Source organism: Malus domestica, chromosome 13 (assembly GCF_042453785.1).
Source record: "Malus domestica chromosome 13, GDT2T_hap1".
NCBI lineage: Eukaryota > Viridiplantae > Streptophyta > Magnoliopsida > Rosales > Rosaceae > Malus > Malus domestica.
Window position 1 is genome coordinate 6,480,282 of NC_091673.1, and position 22,411 is coordinate 6,502,692.

Sequence of the window (22,411 nt, forward strand, 5' to 3'; positions counted from 1 at the left end):
AGCTAAGAAATGCAAAAATAAAGGATTTTTCCCTACGTCCACATTAGTTGCAGCCAGCAGGAATAGACCGGATTATAATTGAATTTTTTCGATTTATATCCTAAATAAAGGGTATGAATTGCATATAGAAATATGTATATAACTAAACTGTCAAGGAATTCTTACCAGGATTTGGTTCAGAAATCAATCCATGAGAGAAGAAAAGAATGAAGAAGTTGTAGGCAAAGTTTGAGTGCATGAAAATTGGATTTTTTCCTTAAACACGAGACCTATAAATATATATATATATACACGTACCTTTTGTTTTTGCATTGGATCAGTGAAACTATGAGTTCCTGCAAGTGAGGTGAGAAGCTTAATGGAGGACTTCTAGCTTCTGGTTTTTGGCTTTTAGCTTATGCTGTTGTGAAATGAATTAGCAAGCTAAAGAGAGAAAGGCCAACTCGAAGAATTTGGAATATGTTCAGATGAGAAGTCAAAGTGATCTAGGGCTGTACTGGAAAAGTTTCCTATTTGCTATTCAACTTCAAATTTTCAAATCAAAAGACTGAAGACCGAAGACGGAGGGAGGAGAGAGTGGAAACTACGCGGTGTTGGACCGAAAAGCCGACAACAATACACACACACACACACAAATATGAACACACAAATATACTGAAGATTGAAGACGGAGGGAGGAGAAAGTGGAAACTACGCGGTGTTGGACCGAAAAGCCGACAACAATACACACACACACACAAAAATATGAACACACAAATATGAACACATATATGTGTGTAGGAGGAGGGTTATTTTTTTTTACCAAGTCAAGGGTATCCCAAAGGCTTCCTAGGCCCAAGGACTAATCCCTCCGGCGCATGTGAAATGCTCCAACTGTGCATTGCAGCACAGTGCCTGGCCACTTTAACAGCTTTGGGGTTCAAACCTAGGCTGGGGAGCAAACCCAACTAGGCAAGCTTTTTGCAAGTATTCTTTTCATCCTTGATTTAAGGAGATTGGTGTAAGTTTTTTCCTTGTTGTCAACTCCTTGATTTAAGGAGATTGATGTATGTTGAAGTAAGACTACTAGACTAGCCTTTGTGGGGGTGTTTCAAAGAGTTTTTCCCGGATGTCTTTGTGCATTGCAATGTGCACCGAATCCGCCTCTTATGATGTTTTGAATGTGTTTAAAAATAGAGAAATTGAATCACACTATTGCTAACCTATTGTAAGGTACTATTTGAAAAAAAAAACCACAAAAAAATTAATTAATAAAAAAATACTGTTAAAATGAATTAGCAAGCTAAAGAGAGAAAGGCCAACTCGAAGAATTTGGAATATGTTCAGATGAGAAGTCAAAGTGATCTAGGGCTGTACTGGAAAAGTTTCCTTTTTGCTATTCAACTTCAAATTTTCAAATCGAAAGATTGAAGACTGAAGACGGAGGGAGGAGAGAGTGGAAACTACGCGGTGTTGGACCGAAAAGCCGACAGCAATACACACACACACACACACACACAAATATGAACACACAAATATACTGAAGACTGAAGACGGAGGGAGGAGAAAGTGGAAACTACGCGGTGTTGGACCGAAAAGCCGACAACAATACACACACACACACACAAATATGAACACACAAATATGAACACATATATGTGTGTAAGAGGAGGGTTATTTTTTTTTACCAAGTCAAGGGTATCCCAAAGGCTTCCTAGGCCCAAGGACTAATCCCTCCGGCGCATGTGAAATGCTCGAACTGTGCATTGCAGCACAGTGCCTGGCCACTTTAACAGCTTTGGGGTTCAAACCTAGGCTTGGGAGCAAACCCAACTAGGCAAGCTTTTGCAAGTATTCTTTTCATCCTTGATTTAAGGAGATTGGTGTAAGTTTTTTCCTTGTTGTCAACTCCTTGATTTAAGGAGATTGATGTATGTTGAAGTAAGACTACTAGACTAGCCTTTGTGGGGGTGTTTCAAATAGTTTTTCCCGGATGTCTTTGTGCATTGCAATGTGCACCGAATCTGCCTCTTATGATATTTTGAATGTGTTTAAAAATAGAGAAATTGAATCATACTATTGCTAACCTATGGTGAGGTACTATTTGAAAAAAAAAACCACAAAAAAATTAATTAATAAAAAAATACTGTTAAAATGAATTAGCAAGCTAAAGAGAGAAAGGCCAACTCGAAGAATTTGGAATATGTTCAGATGAGAAGTCAAAGTGATCTAGGGCTGTACTGGAAAAGTTTCCTCTTTGCTATTCAACTTCAAATTTTCAAATCAAAAGACTGAAGACTGAAGACGGAGGGAGGAGAGAGTGGAAACTACGCGGTGTTGGACCGAAAAGCCGACAGCAATACACACACACACACAAATATGAACACACAAATATACTGAAGACTGAAGACGGAGGGAGGAGAAAGTGGAAACTACGCGGTGTTGGACCGAAAAGCCGACAGCAATACACACACACACACACACAAATATGAACACACAAATATAAACACATATATGTGTGTAGGAGGAGGGTTATTTTTTTTACCAAGTCAAGGGTATCCCAAAGGCTTCTTAGGGTCAAGGACTAATCCCTCCAGCGCATGTGAAATGCTCCAACTGTGCATTGCAGCACAGTGCCTGGCCACTTTAACAGCTTCGGGGTTCAAACCTAGGCTTGGGAGCAAACCCAACTAGGCAAGCTTTTTGCAAGTATTCTTTTCATCCTTGATTTAAGGAGATTGGTGTAAGTTTTTTCCTTGTTGTCAACTCCTTGATTTAAGGAGATTGATGTATGTTGAAGTAAGACTACTAGACTAGCCTTTGTGGGGGTGTTTCAAAGAGTTTTTCCCGGATGTCTTTGTGCATTGCAATGTGCACCGAATCCGCCTCTTATGATGTTTTGAATGTGTTTAAAAATAGAGAAATTGAATCACACTATTGCTAACCTATTGTAAGGTACTATTTGAAAAAAAAAACCACAAAAAAAGTAATTAATAAAAAAATATTGTTAAAATGAATTAGCAAGCTAAAGAGAGAAAGGCCAACTCGAAGAATTTGGAATATGTTCAGATGAGAAGTCAAAGTGATCTAGGGCTGTACTGGAAAAGTTTCCTCTTTGCTATTCAACTTCAAATTTTCAAATCACAAGACTGAAGACTGAAGACGGAGGGAGGAGAGAGTGGAAACTACGCGGTGTTGGACCGAAAAGCCGACAGCAATACACACACACACACACACACACAAATATACTGAAGACTGAAGACGGAGGGAGGAGAAAGTGGAAACTACGCGGTGTTGGATCGAAAAGCCGACAGCAATACACACACACACACACACACACAAATATGAACACACAAATATGAACACATATATGTGTGTAGGAGGAGGGTTATTTTTTTTTACCAAGTCAAGGGTATCCCAAAGGCTTCCTAGGCCCAAGGACTAATCCCTCCGGCGCATGTGAAATGCTCTAACTATGCATTGCAGCACAGTGCCTGGCCACTTTAACAGCTTCGGGGTTCAAACCTAGGCTGGGGAGCAAACCCAACTAGGCTAGCTTTTTGCAAGTATTCTTTTCATCCTTGATTTAAGGAGATTGGTGTAAGTTTTTTCCTTGTTGTCAACTCCTTGATTTAAGGAGATTGATGTATGTTGAAGTAAGACTACTAGACTAGCCTTTGTGGGGGTGTTTCAAAGAGTTTTTCCCGGATGTCTTTGTGCATTGCAATGTGCACCGAATCCGCCTCTTATGATGTTTTGAATGTGTTTAAAAATAGAGAAATTGAATCACACTATTGCTAACCTATTGTGAGGTACTATTTGAAGAAAAAAAACCACAAAAAAATTAATTAATAAAAAAATATTGTTAAAATGATGAAAATGCCCCTGCCTTATTTGATGCATTATTTTGGGATGCATTTGAAGTTTTTTGTCTTGGGGCATTTTTGTCCAAATATTTTTTGTTAAAGCTTGGTGACACCAAAATCATTATATATAGACTAACCTCCATGCACGCACTCACGCGCCTGCAGAAGGCTATTTTATAATTACAACGTTCTACGCGCGATTTATACAATTTAAATGTATTTATGTACGTGGATTTGAAAAGTGAATTAAACATCAAAAGAATGAATGTAACCTTATCATATATTTGATGGAAGCAAAATATCTTTGTACACAACATGGTTAGTGCAAAACTCAATTTCACAGGAAACTATTTTCTCATCAGTTCAAATGGGAGTCTAGCGCTTTCTATGGTCTTTAAAGAGATTCTTGGTAAAAACACTCTAGTTCTAGCAAATTGGCCAAATAATATTTCTGCATCAGTTAGATTATTATAAGCTCCATGGTAAGCTAGTCTTGTACATGTTATTTTGTATTGGGATAAGGGTTATACTAAACAATGTTTTCCGTTATCTGATTCATAACTTCCCCATTCAAGTAAGTAGGAGAAAATTTTCATTGTGACCGGAACATGGATGGTACCCCACGTGTTTTTATATAAGTGGTGGAAAATTGTATTTTTTAAGTTATGTTTAGGCCCAAAATAATATTTTGGGCCGAGCTTATAATCATTCTCGGTCCAGTAGCATTTATCTAGAATCTTGTCACGGGCCGTCCACTCAAGATCTGCCGAATCCTGTTACAAGGAGGATTGATTTAGATAAGGGTGAGATGGTCGAATCCTAATGCAACAAGGAGTCTTAAAGCTAAAGATGTTTAGAATTAGGAGATGAATATGGTTCGTTATGGAGCTTGATTCAAAGTCCAATAAGGGTTAGGATTGGCTGAAACCTTCTCAGATTGGGGAATCCTGTAACGAGGAGGATTGATTTAGATAAGGGTGAGGTGGTCGAACCCTAATGCAGCAATGAGTCTTAAAGCTAAAGATGTTTAGAATTAGGAGCTGAATTTGGTTTGTTATGGAGCTTGGTTCAAAGTCCAATAGAGGTTAGGATTGGTTGAAACCTTCTAAGATTGGGTTGAGGAGTTCTAATCCGAATACATTTCTAGTTCGGCTATGAAGGGCGTTGATGAGTTCTCATTTTAGTACATTTCTAGTTCGCGCTATAAATAGAGAAGGGAGTGCATCATTCAAGGCCCTTTCAAATCAACACATAAATTGTTCTGTGCAAAGCTTCTCAACAACCTTGAGATTTTTTTCCTCCTCCCCTTTCTTCTCACCAACACATCTTCAGTTTGGATAAACAACACTGTGAAGGCAACCGGTGACATCTTCAGTTTGGATAAATATCACTGGAGCCATAGAATAAGCTGACCAAGGAGCATCTTCAGTTTGGATAAACAACACTGCTTCGAGACCGACTGGTTATTATCCAAGTCTCGGTATACAAGGATTCTCGAGTCCTTATTGGTAGAGGTCATCTCATCAGCCTTTTCGACGAAGTGAGGTGTTACAGGTTACTAGGTTCGGCACATTGAACGTCGAGTGTTATTTTATGATCGGATATTCACAAGTACATTTTAGAGTTCAGCACTCTGACGGCCAAACCACATTTACAATCAAGACATTTGTCTCTTTCGAGTATTTGTGTCTATATAGCTTGGTGTTAGTTCGATGTACTTAGACTCGAATATAATTACCGAGATCGAACCTGGAGCCGACGATTTGTGAACTTTGCAGAACTAACAGCCTTGTCTTTAGGCTATAGAACCCGAAGGCCGAGACGTGTTCCTTCCTCGACCGCAATCACAAGGTCAAGAAGTCAATAGCACGCCCAACGCCGCATCAACATATTTTACTCCCCGACCGACGAGTTGACATTCCCCACACACAACCGAATGACGTAATTAGCTTATTAGTTACTCGGCCTATGCACCACCACGTAGGCTTAGTAGTTTTTAGGGTCAACAAGTTATTAACTTTTTAACACACATATCTCACCATTTGTATAATGACACATGGTGTACCACTCCGTATTCCGGTCACATTGAAAAATCTTTGTCATAAAATTTTGAACAAAGTAGTTCATGATTGGTGAGCCCATGTCAGCTGCACTTTTAATTTGAGTCCATGCATCACTATTGGGCTCAGACCGATATTGCTTACCAACATTGGGCTTACTTTAGAACAGACGATCCATAATTTACCGGATTCCAACTCTCATGAATTGGGCCCTCTTATCCGATCACTGATCTCAGAAGGAGCGTCTCCCCGTTGTTGTTTCAGTAACGGACACTAACTGACATGGCTTCGCTTCAGTTACATCTTCCATTCTCAGCCGGTCCGCGCCTACCCATTTCCCGGTTCAGACGCAGTCCGGTCCGGTCTTCCACCTAACGCCAGACGCTCTTCAACCGCATTGCCTGTCTACGATAACGTTCGATTCCTCTTCTTTTTATTTTATTTTAAATTGTAGTGTCACTTTTTCTTTCTTTGTTAATAATTAATCTGCCTAAATATTTATCTTCTGTTTTTCTAAATAATTTTTAGTTAAATGATTTATTGAGCTTGGGTCAGCATCGAATATGGAAAAGAATGGCAGTTTCGTTGAGCGGGTAAAACTTAAAATTAACTATTTTTTTGCTCTATTTTTTGGTGGAATATATATATGTTTTTTGATCAGGAGGTGGAATATATGTGTGTGTGTGTGTGTGTGTATTTGGGTCTCTGAATTTCAAGTTTTTGAATTTTGGGTTGCAGAGCAAAAATGGGAGAGAGTGTGTTGGATTTGTGCTGTGGAAGTGGGGATTTAGCGTTTCTCTTGTCTGAGAAAGTTGGGTGTAATGGCAAGGTTTGTTCTTTGTTTTAACTTGCTGAAAGATTGGTAAATTAATTTGAATATGAGCTGATGTTTGTGATTGGGATTGTATAATTTGGCTACATTGGCAGGTGATTGGTCTCGATTTCTCGAAAGAGCAGTTGTCAGTTGCTTCGTCGCGGCAAAAGTTGAAGTCGAAAGCCTGCTACTTGAACATTGAGTGAGCACGGGTAAATCTAGTGGCCAATCAATTAAAAATGTTTGAACTTTAACTCAGGATTTTGGAAATGTTTAGTTTTATGTTAAACACTTTAATAGATACTAAATTACATTTGTGCGAATAATCGATCATGTTATGCATTGCATCTTGTTAGGTGGGTTGAAGGTGATGCAACTGATTTGCCGTTTTCTGACGTTCACTTTGATGCCATCACTATGGGTTTTGGGCTAAAGAAATGTAATCGACAAATATAAGGCCATGGAGGAAATGTTAGAGTTTTGAAAGCAGGTTCCATTCTCCCTCCTTCGATGGATGATGCTGTAGTTCTAGGTATGTCACTTTTTTCTCATTTTTGCTTGGCATTACAGGCTCGAGGGTATCGATCCTTGATTTCAATAAAGGCATCAATCCAATTGTTTCATCAGTTCAGGTACTCAACCAGATACAATAAGCCTTTGCCTTCTAACGCGTACACTAATTTTCCCGTTCTGTTTTTATTTTTTCAAACAAGTGCTGAATGCTTCCTGATTCAACTTTTGCTAGGAATTGATGATTGACAATGTTGTTGTCCCGGTGGCTTCTGATTTTGGACTTGAGGAGGATTACAAGTATTTAAAGAGTTCAATCAGGGAATTTCTGACAGGTGCATTTTCCTTGCTTTGAACTCTTTATTTTTATTGCATATGCACCACACAATGTTCTTATCTCTTTAAGCTCTCTTTGTACTACTGTGTTTATACGTTGTATCTTCAAATTTCATGTACTCTTGGGAATTGTTCTGTTTGGAGGCCTTTAGGCATAGCCTTAATAAGTGGTTAAGTGGAGTGGTTAAGCGGATAGTAGGGTACTAGTCTGTTGATTAAATTCTTTCTGTGAACACAGGGGACGAGTTGGAGAAGCTGGCTTTGGACGTAGGTTTTTCCAGTGCCACATATTATGAGATTGGGGGAAGCCTCATGGGGAACTTAGTAGCCATACGATAAGTTGGTTCATGTTGAACACAAAGTATGTGCCTTCGGGAAATAAGGAAGATGTTGTGCCTCATACATTTCTTTTCACTTATTCTTTCATAGTTGTGAATATCAATCTTTAAGAGCATTTCTCATGATCAATTTTACTTCTACAAATGAGAACAAAATATTGCTCACACTTTCTAGCTCTGAAAACTGAGAAAAAAATATTTGCAAGTCTGGCTCAACCATCCTCACTATATCTACAAATCCTCGAATGCCATTTGTACTTCGTCTCAGTTACTCAAACTTGACCTTGTCATTAGATGTATTCTCTGACTGATGTTGATATTGTTTCACTTTGAATGGTGAATATACAAGAAGGCTAGAGGCAGTGTGCTCTCTAGCCTATTTTCTGTGTTTGCCCTCTCTGAGATATTTCCTCTCTTCCCATGGCCTAAACCTTGACCTCCCCTAATGAGGAGAGTGATGAGTCATTTTATAGAATAAGGGCTTCTCACTTATTACATATTTGCCCCCTCATTTATTACATAATTACATTTGAGTCCCCCAAGTATTTATACGAGGTCTAAATACGGAGGCCCTAAATATGGTACAAACAGTAGTCTCCAAGTCTTTAGTCAAGATAGTTTTTTTTTTCACTTTTCACCATGTTGTGATCACCTTGGATAGAAAGAACTATGTGAAACACTCGCAACTGAAGAAACACCACCTGCATTTAGAGGGTAACATTGGTCGTCACCGTTGTCATTGAGTTCCATGGTCTTTTCATCTATAAAAGGTGGATTGGTGGGCGCAGGAAGGTGCAGCTCCTTCTTTGTTAGCATCTGCAGTGCCTTTGACATTGTTGGTCGTAAAGAGGAACTCTCTTGGGTGCATAGAAGTCCTATCTGAACCACTCTGAATATCTCATCCTTAACATTGTCATGGCAATTCTGCAACATTAAATTTGGGTCATACAGTTCGTCTACAGTCCCTGCTTGAAAGTGCTTCCAGGTCTGTTTGGACAAAAAACACAGAAACAACAAAGTAAGAATGGGGATCTACTGTATACTGCAAATTCGAAGATTAAATTGTCTTTTGAATGGAAGAAAAGGAAGAATTTATTGGGAAATTTACAATTGTAACTATGCCGTCTGAGTACTCTGCAGATTTGCTCCTGTTGTTTTGCTGTCCAGTGATGATCTCCAATATAAGCACCCCGAAGCTGTAGACATCTACCTTTTCTGTCAACTGGCCATGAGCTAGGTATTCTTCTGGAGCCATGTATCCCCTGAGGTAGGTTAGAAACAACGGTAAGCTCAACTTTTTCGGAGTCTTATTCATTTATCTTCGCTAAAATAACCCGAAATGAATTTACTATAAATAGGCTTACAATGTTCCTGCAATTGCTGTGCTGATGTGACTCTTATCTTACTTGAAAGACCTGGCCAAACCAAAATCTGCAATTTTAGCACAAAGCCTTGAATCCAAAAGTATATTGCTCGCTTTTATGTCTCTGTGAATGATCCTTGTTTTCAAGTTGTCGTGAAAACAACTTCTGCTGTTCTGACAATGATCTCATTTCTCCTCTCCCAGTAAAGTGTTTTAGCTCTTTCTTGATCTGTCGAAATTTTTTGAAAACATTGAGGGAAATGCAGAAACACGCACATACCACCTAGTTAAGATTTGTGTAAATTAGCATAAGTCTACGGAATTACCGAAGATGAAGCGGTCTAGACTCCTGTTTGTCAGAATAGCAAAGAAGTTCTTGTTCACCATATGTATTCTTGAGAGAGAAAGAGAGATTTGAGAGAATAGCAATCTTAGAGAGAGAAATGAATTGTATCTTGTATGTATTGAATGAATGAAATGTGTTACAATATCTACACATATATATAGACAAGGCTATCTTAGTCACTAAGTAAGTTAACAAACTTTAACTACCTAGCAACCTAATCTACGTACACTTGTCAATATCTGAAACACCTAATACATCTTTACATCCCCCCGCAATCTCATGCTTGATCGAACTAAGCATGAGATTGGAACAATGAGACTGAAACAAAGGTGCAGCAAGGCCCTTGGTGAGAATATCGGCAAATTGTTCCTTTGAAGACACATGACAAACATTCAAATCACCTCGAATCACCCTTTCCCGGACAAAATGGTAATCTATTTCAATGTGCTTCACCCGAGAATGAAAGACGGGATTAGAAGATAAAGCAATTGCCGAAATATTGTCACAGTAAATCACTGGTGCAGTGAAAACAAAAACATGCAGATCACACAACAATTGACGAATCCAGGCCAATTATGCAGCGGCAATAGCTAGGGCTCTATATTCGGCCTCAGTCGAAGATCTTGACACAGTGTGTTGTTTCTTAGAAGCCCAAGATATTGGACTGGAACCAAAGTATACAATATGACCTGAAGTTGATCGGCGATCATTGGGTTCACCAGCCCAATCTGCATCACTGTATGCTTGCAGATGTAATTTCCCAGGTTTGAAGCTTAGACCATAGTCCAGTGTTCCACTAAGGTATCGAAGAATACGTTTAACGGCAACAACATGAGAAGTCATGGGAGAATGCATAAATTGACAGCATTGATTGACAGAAAAGGCTATGTCTGGCCGTGTAAAAGTCACATACTGCAAGGCCCCAACAATGCTCCGATAGTGCTCTGGACTGTGATAAGGATCACCATCATCTTTGAGAAGTCTGTGGTATGGTAAGCAAGGGGTAGGACAGGGCTTAGAATCTTGCAAATCAACTTTGTTTAACAGATCTTTGATGTATTTGGATTGAGAGACAAACAGGCCACCAGAATGATAAGTAACCTGCAACCCCAGAAAGTAATTCAACTGACCCAAATCGTTCATTTCAAACTCCTTTGTTAATTCCACAATAACATCATCAATCAGGAGAGATGAACTGCCTGTAAGAATAATATCATCCACATAGAGTAATAACACAACCGTACCAGCAGCATTATGTTTAACAAATAAAGAAAGATCTGCAAAGGAGGACTTAAAACCCAAACCAGGCAAAAAGCTTGTAAATTTTTCATTCCAAGCTCGGGGAGCTTGCTTCAGCCCATACAATGACTTATTGAGCTTACACACATACTGAGAAGGATAAACGGCACTCTGAAATCCAGGAGGTTGAGTCATATACACCTCCTCATTTAACTCACCATGCAGAAATGCATTCTTGACATCTAATTGACGCAAGGGCCAATGAAATTGAGCTGCCAAAGCTAGAATCAACCGCACAGTTGTTGGTTTAACAACAGGGCTGGAAGTCTCACTATAATCAATACCTTCCTCTTGATTATATCCCTTGGCAACCAACCGGGCTTTGTACCGAGCTATAGAACCATCAGAGTGTGTTTTGATCCGATAAACCCACTTACAACCAACCAAATTCTTCCCAGAGGGTAGAGGAACTAGACTCCAAGTTTTCTGAGCATGAAGAGCATCGATCTCTTCTTGCATAGCTGCTTGCCACTTAGGACTTTTACTTGCAGATTTGTAGGAAGTAGGTTCAATGCCTTGTGCAGAGGACTGAACAGTGGCTGTGAACACTTTTCGTTTGGAGATACCACTTTTGGACCTAGTTTGCATGGGGTGCAAACTAACTGAGGGAATGGGAAGAACAACAGGTAATTGCTCGATTTGAAAATCTGGATCAATAGGGATTTGAGACTGTGTAGAACTCTGAGAAGCTGGCTCAGTGGTAGAGAAATCCAAAGATTCTGAGGCATGAGAGGGAAGGGACTTTGAGGGTGGAGGGGAAGGAGCAAGTGAAGAAGATGGTTGAGGAGGTATGACGAGGTTTTGGGAGGTGACTAAGAGTGGTAAGGACCCTGGGATATGAACAGACACCTGTGACTGTGATAAAATGTTATGAGATTGAGAGGATGAGAGTTGAGAATTGGAAAATGGAAAATCAAATTCATCAAATAACACATGTCGGGAAACCATGATTTTGTTTGTAAGAAGATTAAGACACAAATAACCTTTGTATTGTCCTGCATATCCGATAAACACACACTGAGTTGTTTTGGGTTGCAGCTTAGTGGTATTATAGGGTTTGAAAAGAGGATAGCATGCACAACCAAAGATTTTAAGATGAGAAATTTGAGGAGGTCGACCAAAAAGACATTTATATGGGGAAGACATGTGCAAGGTTTGACAGGGCATGCGATTAATAAGGTACACAGAAGCAGCACAGGCATGAAACCAATACTTAGAGGGCATGGAAGCATTTTGGAGAAGGGTGATGGCAGTTTCTAAAATATGGCGATGCTTTCTTTCGACAAGACCATTTTGCTCAGGGGTGTAAGGGCATGATTTGTTATGAACTATACCCTTAGCAAGGAGGAAATGTTTAAATTGATGACTGGAGTACTCACCCCCTCCATCACTTTGAAAAACTTTGATAGGGGCAGAAAATTGAGTTTTCAAAAACTGATAAAACTGAGCAAAGATACTGAACACTTCACTTTTATTAATCAATGGAAAGATCCAGGTAAACCTGGTACATTCATCCACAAATGTAACATAGTATTTGTAACCTTCAACCGAAACAGTGGAAGAAGGTCCCCAAACATCACTATGTATCACCTCCAAGGGAATTACAGTTTTATTTGCAGGGAAAACAAAAGGAAGTTTGGTAAATTTGCCCTCTAAACAGGATTTACAAACAGAAGACACATGAAAAACAGGCATAGGGATATTAGACTGTTTTAACATTGCAGATGTCACAATGTTGGAAGGATGGCCGAGCCTGTGGTGCCACAACGTTATTTTGACTTGTTGTCCAAGAAAACAGGATTGTGTGGTATTGAATGTAGATGGTTGATGTGCTTTATTGATGAGATGTTGAGGAAGAGAGAAGGGAATGTGATATAGGCCAGCTCTACACAGTCCCTGGAGAAGAATTCTCCCTGTGACCTTGTCCTGGATCCAGTAAGAGAACTCATCACATATAAATCGACATTTGTTATCCTTACAAAGTCTATAAATGGATAATAAATGTTGAGATATATGAGGAACATGCAGAATTTTGTGTAATTCAAATGCATATTGAGGTGTTCGTAGTGTACTAGAGCCAATATGAGATATGTTCAAACCTGAACCACTGGCCGTGGTTACGGTATCTGTACCAGAGAAGGGAGTAGCAAGATTAAGATTTGCCAAATCCGAAGTCATGTGAGATGTGGCTCCTGTATCAGCCACCCAAAACTAGTCCAAAGGCGCTGATGGTTGACAGGTTGTATGCATAGCAGATAGAGTAGAAGATGGAGCCCTTCCTTGATGTGAGAAATCGGTGCGATGATAGCACTGTAAGGCAGTATGTCCAAATTTCCAACAAATTTGACACTGTGGCCTAGAAGGTGGATTAGGAGAGGAAGAATGTCGTTGAAAGCAATCAACAGCAACGTGACCTCGTTTGTTACAGATTTGGCATGTTGGAATATCATAACCATGGTCAGGACATGTAGAAACATGTGGCTTTCCTGGACCAAGGATTCCGGCATTGGAATTAGAAAACCCCGAATTGAATCTAGGAGTTGAATTATAGTAGTTTTTGCCTCTTCCTCTGCCTCTGTAGTTGAAACTGTACCCTCCATTGTGATTAGAAGAACCACCATTATAAGAACCAGCATTCTGTGATGAAGTTTGATTAGACCCTTCTCCCAACATCAGAGCCTTTCCTTTGCCTTTGCTATCATTTACCATCATTGCAGACACAAAAGATTCACTCACAGAATTATTTTCAACAATAGCTTCTTCGGCTAATAACTGAGACCTGAAATCCTTGAGTGAAATAACATTGTCTCTCCCCCTTATAACTGTCCGGAAAGTATTATACTCAGCAGGCAAGCCCTTAAGTGCCAAGATGACAATGTCATCATCTTCAAAGATTACTCCTGCAGCAGAGAGATGATCGCGTACATCCTTGATCCTTTGAAGATATTGAGAGACAGAATTAGAGTCTTTCTTGATATTCTGCAATTCAGTTTTCAACTGAAAAATACTTGCTTTCATGACTGTGGAGAACCGATCCTTCAAATTAGTCCACATATCATGAGAAGTAAGACACCCAATGATATAAGACATGGCTGTGGGAGATAGGGTAGCAATGATCAACTGCATGAGAGCACGATCATGCATTTTCCAAATCTGAAACTCCTCAGTTTCCACACCTTCAACATCCAAGTCATCTTTAAACCGAGTAGGACATGGACGAGTGCCAGCAACAAAGTCAAAAATACTATGACTTTCAAGAAGTAATCGAATCTGATAATTCCATACCAGATAATTCGTATCATCAAGCTTCACAGTAACAGAATTAGAGACATTCGAAATGAGATTGGTGATTGGAGACTGTACAATCTGTAATTATGCAGCAGTCACCATAATTGCAAGAATTGGAGAATTCGTGAAAACGAGCACAAAACTATGGTTTCAGAGAGAAGAATCGGACAAAAAGATCACAAAGAATGCAATCGTGGAGATATCGTGAAATTTGATATCAATGCAAACAGATCGTGGAAGAAGCAATTAATCAAACACTTGGCGTGCACAATGAGACATAGACGGCAAGAAAGCAACTGCGCAGATACGCAACCTCACAGAGCTATAGAGAGAGGAAAATCAAGAGCAGAAATGCACACCAGAACAAAGAGATCAGGAATGCGGAAGCAAACAAAGCAGATCAGGATCGAGAAGTCGTCATCACCGGCGAGGATACCATGTCAGAATAGCAAAGAAGTTCTTGTTCACCATATGTATTCTTGAGAGAGAAAGAGAGATTTGAGAGAATACCAATCTTAGAGAGAGAAATGAATTGTATCTTGTATGTATTGAATGAATGAAATGTGTTACAATATCTACACATATATATAGATAAGGCTATCTTAGTCACTAAGTAAGTTAACAAACTTTAACTACCTAGCAACCTAATCTACGTACACTTGTTAATATCTGAAACACCTAATACATCTTTACACTGTTCGGTAGGTATTCATAGACAAGAAGGCTTTCAGGTCCCGAGCAACTGCAGCCCAACAACCTGACCAAGTTTTTGTGTTCCACTCTGCTTATAATGTTGATTTCATTGTAGAAATCTGCTGCTCTGTGTCTGGTGTTGAAGAAAAGCCTCTTCACTGCAATCTCCTTCCCATCGGCCAGAACTCCCTGCAAGGAGAAAACCCGGTTAGTTTCTGAGTACGGAGGCATCAGATATTTAAGACAAACAAAAGACATGGAGACAAACTACCTTATAAACAGTTCCGAAACCTCCTTGTCCAAGCTTGTTGACAATGTCAAAACACCCCGTGACCTTTTCGATTGTTGAGTACTTGAAGTTTAAGTTACTGTCGTTTAGGGTTTTCGCCCGTTTCTTCGCATCATATGATCCTGCAAAACCCCGAAATTCTTTAGCAGTCCGGTAATCTCTTATGTTTAATATACCATTTTGTCCATCACAGATGATCTTTTAATTTCACCATTGAAGCAATACAATCTGATAGCATTGCAGAATTTCTACTAGCTTTTTACCTCTTCTTTTCTTTTGTATATATCTGTGCTTCCATATATAAAATCCAATGGCTACTCCAACTACCAAAACTACCAAGGAGCTGACAACTGAAACGACTATGACAATCGTGGTACCTGCAACAAAGTTCCGAAGATTAGGTGAGCAAAATTATACACATGATGTCTCTCGAACCACCGAAGCAGCCTATCCTGTTAGAATATATATGTCCCACATGGCTAGAAGACTTGAGAACAAGCTCTTTAAATAAAATTACCGTATTCTAACTAACACCGAAACCTTTTGTATTAAAACTCCACACTTGACGAATTAAGAAGGTGGCCAAGTGGGGACAATATTGGTGTTGTTGGAGTGGGCCCATGGTTCGTCTACCTGAAATTAAAGATGGTAACAGAGCTAGGAGACTGGCCCGTATTGCCACATGAACGGGTGAGCCCTGACTTGGCTCCACGTAGGCCAAGAGATGCCGCGTGAATGGGTGGGTCCCCATTGGCCCCGCGCGAACGGGTGAGCCCTGGCTCCACGTGGTTGCTGATGTGTGGAACTTCACATGTGACCCATAAAATAGGGTCTCACGTACGGGGGAGTGTTAGAATATCTCTGTCCCACATGGGCCAGAAGACTTGAGAACAAGCCCTTTAAATAGAATTACCCCACTCTAACTAACACCGATACCTTTTGTATTAAAACCCCACACCTGACAGATTGAGTAGGTGGCCAAGTGGGGACAATATCGGTGTTGTTGGAATGGGCCCATGACCCGTCTACCTGAAATTTAAGATATCCTCCCCTCGCTTAAAGTGATTAAAGGCAACCTCTGGAGCTTCCATTTCCCATTTCCTTGTTAAGAAAATCTTTGTCTGAATACCTCATGAAACACCCGGTATACAACGCTCGCCCCTCGGACCAAGGCAAGCATCCCAACATTGATGCAGATGCATTTTCCAAACACTAGCTCTCATCCAAAGTTCTCCAGCAATCGGCCAACACATAAGCTGACTCGTTTGCTGCCCCAATCACACTCACCTCACCCCTTGCATATCCTCAGTTGCTTGGCGCAGACTCAACTGCATGCTTCACAACCTGCCTTGCCGCTTCTCCAAACGCCGAACTCTTCCTCGTGGTGTTCCCACACTCAACCCTGTCTTCCGATCCTCTAAACTCCTCGTAAAAGCTATAGTTTTCGGACCTCATGAAGCAACCGTCGAGAAAAATCCGACCCTCATTGTAAGGAAAACATTGGGGAAACACTGTATATGCCTCGTTGTAGCATAGCACAGAGTCTAGAAGAGAAAGGTCTCCATAACATTGAGCTAGGCCGTAGTTGGTGTCCGGGCCTGAACCAGTGACTGCCACTCTGAAGCTGGAAGTTTGCATTTGTTCACTGATGTTATCCATCGTGCTGACAAATTCGGAACAAACATGGTTGTGTTGTGCTCACGTTGATTGCCGCACATTATTTGTACCATCTTCGTTCTTGGATCTCCGACAGCCATTCCTAGTAACAGCAGGATCTTCAGCAGAAGCAAATGTTGGGAAAGGACTGAAACGTTGTATTTCTTCATTTTTTTGGGATGAATTGGAAGTTTGATTTAGTAGGCAGCTAGCTTAACACCAGCTTACTATCGATATTGTACTGGTATTGTAGAAAATTTAGTGATCAGTACTAATAACATGTCGATACATTTTTTATTTAGCAACAATGATATTAACATGTTATCAATGACATATCGTCAATCCGTTCAGAGCAGCATGCTCGAGAAACATGAGAGCATCGGCAGTCATCAATAGAAGCACCTAGACTGAACAGCTAATAAATGCAAAAATAAAGGAATTTTCCCTACGTCCGTATTAGCTGCAGCCAGCATGAATAGACCGGATTATAATTGAATTTTTTCGAGTTATATCCTAAATAAAGGGTATGAATTGCAGATAGAAATATGTATATAACTAAACTGTCAAGGAATTCTTACCAGGATTTGGTTCAGAAATCAATCCATGAGAGAAGAAAAGAATGAAGAAGTTGTAGGCCAAGTTTTGAGTGCATGAAAATTGGATTTTTTCCTTAAACACGAGATTTATAAATATACATGTACACGTACCTTTTGTTTTTGCATTGGATTAGTGAAACTATGAGTTCCTGCAGGTGAGATGAGAAGCTTAATCGAGAGGACTTCTGGCTTCTGGTTTTTTGCTTTTCGCTTCTGCTGTTGTGAAATGAATTAGCTAGCTAAAGAGAGAAAAGCCAACTCGAAGAATTTGGAATATGTTCAGATGAGAAGTCAAGAGTGATCTAGGGTTGTACTGGAAAAGTTTCCTCTTTGCTATTCAACTTCAAACTTTCAAATCAAAAAACTGAAGACTGAGGGAGGAGAAAGTGCAAACTACGCGGTGTTGGACCGAAAAGCTGACAGCTATATACACACACACACACACGCAAATATGTATACATATGTGTATAGGATGAGGGATAGCTATGTCCGGTAGTAGTTGGTAGGGGTGGGTGCGGTTCGGTTTGGTGCGGTTTTGAGTGAAACCAAAACCAAAACCGCAAGTTTTTGCGGTTTGGTTCGGTGCGGTTTTGAAGCCAAAACCAAAATGAAACCAAACCGTTTGGTTCGGTTCGGTGCGGTTTCAAACGGTTTCGGTTTGGTTTTTAAGAAAAAATGTACAATTTGCAATTTAACATATTAAAAAGCATTTCCCAATAGTAATAGGAAAATGACATTTGTTATGTAAACAATTAGCATGTTGCATGTAGTTGTGATGTTAAAACATGTTTGTGCAACAAAAAGGTGTCCCTTACAATATTTTTCATAAAACAAGTTGAATAAATTTAAATTCATTAAACGTGAGCGAAATTTTCATACTAGAATATGTGATATCATGCTTCAAATGAGTGGCTTTTAGTAAATCATTGTTCGACTCTTGATAACAAGATTAGTCCACCCTTGTACATATATGTGTGTGTGATGGTATAAAATAACAAAGGTCCTTCAAGTTAATGAACAAAAGAAAGTGATGAATGATGATATTCTAGTGTGGTTGAGTCCATACTAAGTGTATGAATTTTAACAAACGACCAATTAAAACATGAAATCTAATATGGATATTTAATTAAATGTTTATTAATATTTGCGGTGCGGTTCGGTTTCGGTGCGGTTTTCAAAAGCCAAAACCGAAACCAAACCGTTTTCTATGTTGCGGTTCGGTTTCAAAACCGAAACCGTTTCAAAACCGCAAAACCAAACCGTTCGGTGCGGTTCGATTTGGTTCGTGTTTCGGTTTCGGTTTTCGGTTTTAAGTGCCCACCCCTAGTAGTTGGTGCATTTGACTGTTGTGAGAAATGTAAAGATATTACTACAGGTCCAGCAAATCAAGCAGACAAATCTGCCATTAGGACGTGATTTGCTGCACTGCATGATTCGCTCAGTCTCTGTCTTTTGCTGTTGTATTGTATTCTAATACTTGCCTTCTATGGCTTTACAAAGTCAATTGATGTAATATGTATATATATACAATCTGTGATAATGCAAATAATCAAGAAAATCAATCTCAAATTATTCTCACCTATTCTCTGCTCTTTTGCATTCATACTTTTCCTTTCCAATCTCAAATTTTATATGGTATCAGCCTTCTCACAAGCTAACGCTTTATTCGATCCTCTATGGCTTATGCTACCCCAATCTCCTCTACCTCCTCTTATTCATCTTCCTCTACCATGACTACCCCTACCATCTCCCTTCCCACCATCTTCAATATCTCTCATACGATCAACACTCCCATGGACCGCAACAATTATCTTAGTTGGCGATCTCAATTTCAGGATATTCTTGAAATTCATGGCATGGAAGATGTCATGACTATCAATTCTAAACCACCGAAGAAGCTCGATGATGGCTCTGTCAATCCCCATTATTCTAGGGACAAACTCATTCTCAGTTGGATCAAGGCTACCTACATATCCTCTATACGAACTATTCTAATCCCTTGCACCTATGCTTATAATTCTTGGACTTTCTTGGAAAAACGTCTGTCACCTCTCTCCAAGACTCACATCCTCACTCTTCGTGACCAACTTCGCACTCTTAAGAAAGATTCGGAGAAGCCCATGTCTGACTATCTAATGCATGGCAAAAGCCTTGCAGATTCTCTTAATACTGCTGGTTCCAGTATCAGTGAAGATGACCTCATTGAATGCCTTTTAGATGGCCTTGGTCCTGAATACAAGGAGTTTACCACCGCTGTTCATCTTCGCCCTTCTCTCTTATATGATGATTTTTACGACCTGCTCATTGAGGAAGAAAATCTCATAAAAAAGATGTCATATTTTTCCTTGTCCAACGGTGTTGCCTTCACCGCTCATCATCGCTCTAATGGCCCGTCCAAATCCATCTCCAATGGAAATCGGTTCTCCTTCTCCAATCGTTCTTTTAACCACGGACAAGGTTGTGATTGCATCGTCCTGGTGGTGGTTGGCGTTCTTCTAATTCCCACCGCTAGACCAATTTGAATGCTCCTCGACTCAACCGTGGTCCATCTAATGACCATCGACCTCCTCTTCTTCCTTCGCCATCGCTGCCACCCAAGCCACCCACTTTTGAGACTGACAAACCTTGCCAACTATGCGAGGAATATGGTCACAAAGCCAAACAATTTAAGACACGTGGAAACTTTGCATATATTGCTATTGCCCGTTCTCCGTCACCAACACCTTGGATTGCTGATTCTGGTGCAACAAATCACATGACCAATGATCCTTCCACCCTCACACAGATTCAACCTTACGAAGGTACCGATTCTATTATTGTTGGCAACGGTAATCAATTACGTATCTCTCATGTTGGTAAATCCTCTGTAACTGGTTTACATGGCTCCCTCATACTGGATGATGTGTTATATGTTCCTGCCATTAAAAAGAACTTACTATCGCTTCGTCGATTTTGCTATGATAATCATTGTTTCTTTGAGATGGATGATCGTACTTTTCGTGTGAAGGACAAGACAACGGGCCAGGTACTTCTTATTGGGCATAACTATGGTGATTTTTATTACATTCGAGCTGCTTCACAAATCAGACCAAAGCTTATTTTCTATGGAAAACGAACGACTCGTGATGTGTGGCACGCTCGTCATGGACATCCATCAACCGTTAATTTTCAAGTTCTTGCCAATAAATACCACTTACCTATTAGTGGTGGATCCTCCAATAATAAATGTCACATTTGTCCATTAGGCAAATAATGTCGATTACCTTTCAATTCTCGCACATCTATAGCTCAACATCTACTTGATCTTTTGCATCTTGATGTATGGGGACCTGCTCCAACTCTCTCTAATTTTGGCTACAAATTTAATTTATCAATAGTGGATGAATGCTCCAGATTTGTGTGGTTCTTTCCCCTTGCAAGAAAATCTAATGTTATGTCTACCTTCGTTACATTTAAAAGAATTGTTGAAAATCGGTTGACACGAACAATTAAAATTGTGCAAACTGATGGTGGTGGTGAATTCACTAGTAATGTTTTCCACACTTTTCTACGTCAACATGACATTACTCAACAACTTTCTTGTCCCTATACTCCCCAACAAAATGGCATCGTTGAAAGAAAGCATCGTCATATTGTTGAAATGGGTCTTTGTTTACTTGCCCAATCCCATCTTCCGTCCTCATTTTGTGTGGAAGCTTTCACCACGGCTGCCTTTCTAATTAATCGGTTACTTCTGCACAATATTGGGGATGTCTCACCTTATGAAAAGTTATTTGACAGGACACCAGATTATCGATTCTTGCAGACATTTGATTGCACATGGTTTCCTCATATCGTTCCCTACAATTCTCATAAGTTAATGCCAAAATCCATCAAATGTGTTTTTATTGGCTACGATAACAATTACAAGGGCTATTGGTGTTTAGACATTACCTCTGTAAGGTTTATATTTCCCGGCATGTTCAATTTGATGAATCCATTTTTCCATATCAGGCCATCAAAGCTGCAGCTTCTCCTAGCATGCCGTCGCAACAACAATTTGTTATGGACCTCACTACTATGCCTAGTCTTGCTCCCCACAACCAAGCACAGCAGCCCCCACAAGCTACAACTTTTTCTTCCCACCATGAGGCCACGGACCTAGATGCCTCATCCACAGCCCTTGGCTTGGCACCCACTTCTCTATTGCCAGATCATTATGATGGTGTTTCTCCGAACCCACGGACCCATATGTCCACCGATAAGCCATCCCCATCCACGGCGCTCACGCCAACCAATGATGATGATGTGCTTGATCAGGCACACTCTCCTGACCATCAAAAGTTTAAAAGTGTCAACAATATAATCTATGGCTCGACGCCACATCCTCTTCCACAAGCATTAACTGATGCCCTTAATGATCCAATGTCATTCGAACCATCTAGCCACACTCAAGCAGCCAAGTATCTTCATTGGCAGAAAGCTATGACAGAAGAGTATGAAGCCCTTTTGTCAAAACCAAACATGGTCTCTTGTTCTCGCTATTACTTATATGAATATTGTTGGATGCAAATGGGTCTTTCAGATGAAACACAAAGCAGATGGTTCTATTGATCTACACAAAGCACGTCTTGTCGCCAAGGGTTACAACCAACAAGCAGGTCTTGATTACGAAGAAACTTTTAGTCCCGTTGTCCAACCAGGGACTATTCGTACGATCCTTACCTTGGCTATTTGCAAAAATTGAACTTTACAGCAACTCGATATTCGTAATGCCTTCTTGAATGGAATCTTGCTTGAAGAGGTCTATATGAAACAACCACCTAGTTTTGTCGATTCCCAACACCCTAAGCATGTTGGTCGTCTTCACAAGGCACTCTATGGTCTTAAACAACTCCACGTGCATGGTTTCAACGCTTAAACTCCTTTTTGCATAACCAAGGGTTCTTCCACAGCCGATCAGATGCATCTTTGTTTATTTATCACTCTTCCACATATT

The 22,411-nt window shown here is 40.0% G+C and overlaps 1 protein-coding gene and 2 pseudogenes across 1 annotated transcript; 2 read left to right on the forward strand and 1 right to left on the reverse strand.

Moving 5' to 3' along the window:
• The first annotated feature begins 6,153 nt into the window (after nt 1-6,153).
• Nucleotides 6,154-8,048, forward strand: LOC103423809 (2-phytyl-1,4-beta-naphthoquinone methyltransferase, chloroplastic-like; annotated as a pseudogene).
• Nucleotides 8,049-8,482: 434 nt separating this feature from the next.
• LOC103423880 (cysteine-rich receptor-like protein kinase 2) lies at nt 8,483-17,094 on the reverse strand (annotated as a pseudogene).
• A 2,132-nt stretch (nt 17,095-19,226) lies between these two features.
• LOC103452367 (uncharacterized) lies at nt 19,227-19,955 on the forward strand. The gene has a single exon (XM_008391862.2). The coding sequence runs from the start codon at nt 19,227-19,229 to the stop codon at nt 19,953-19,955; it is 729 nt and encodes a 242-aa protein (XP_008390084.2).
• The last annotated feature ends 2,456 nt before the right edge of the window (nt 19,956-22,411 follow it).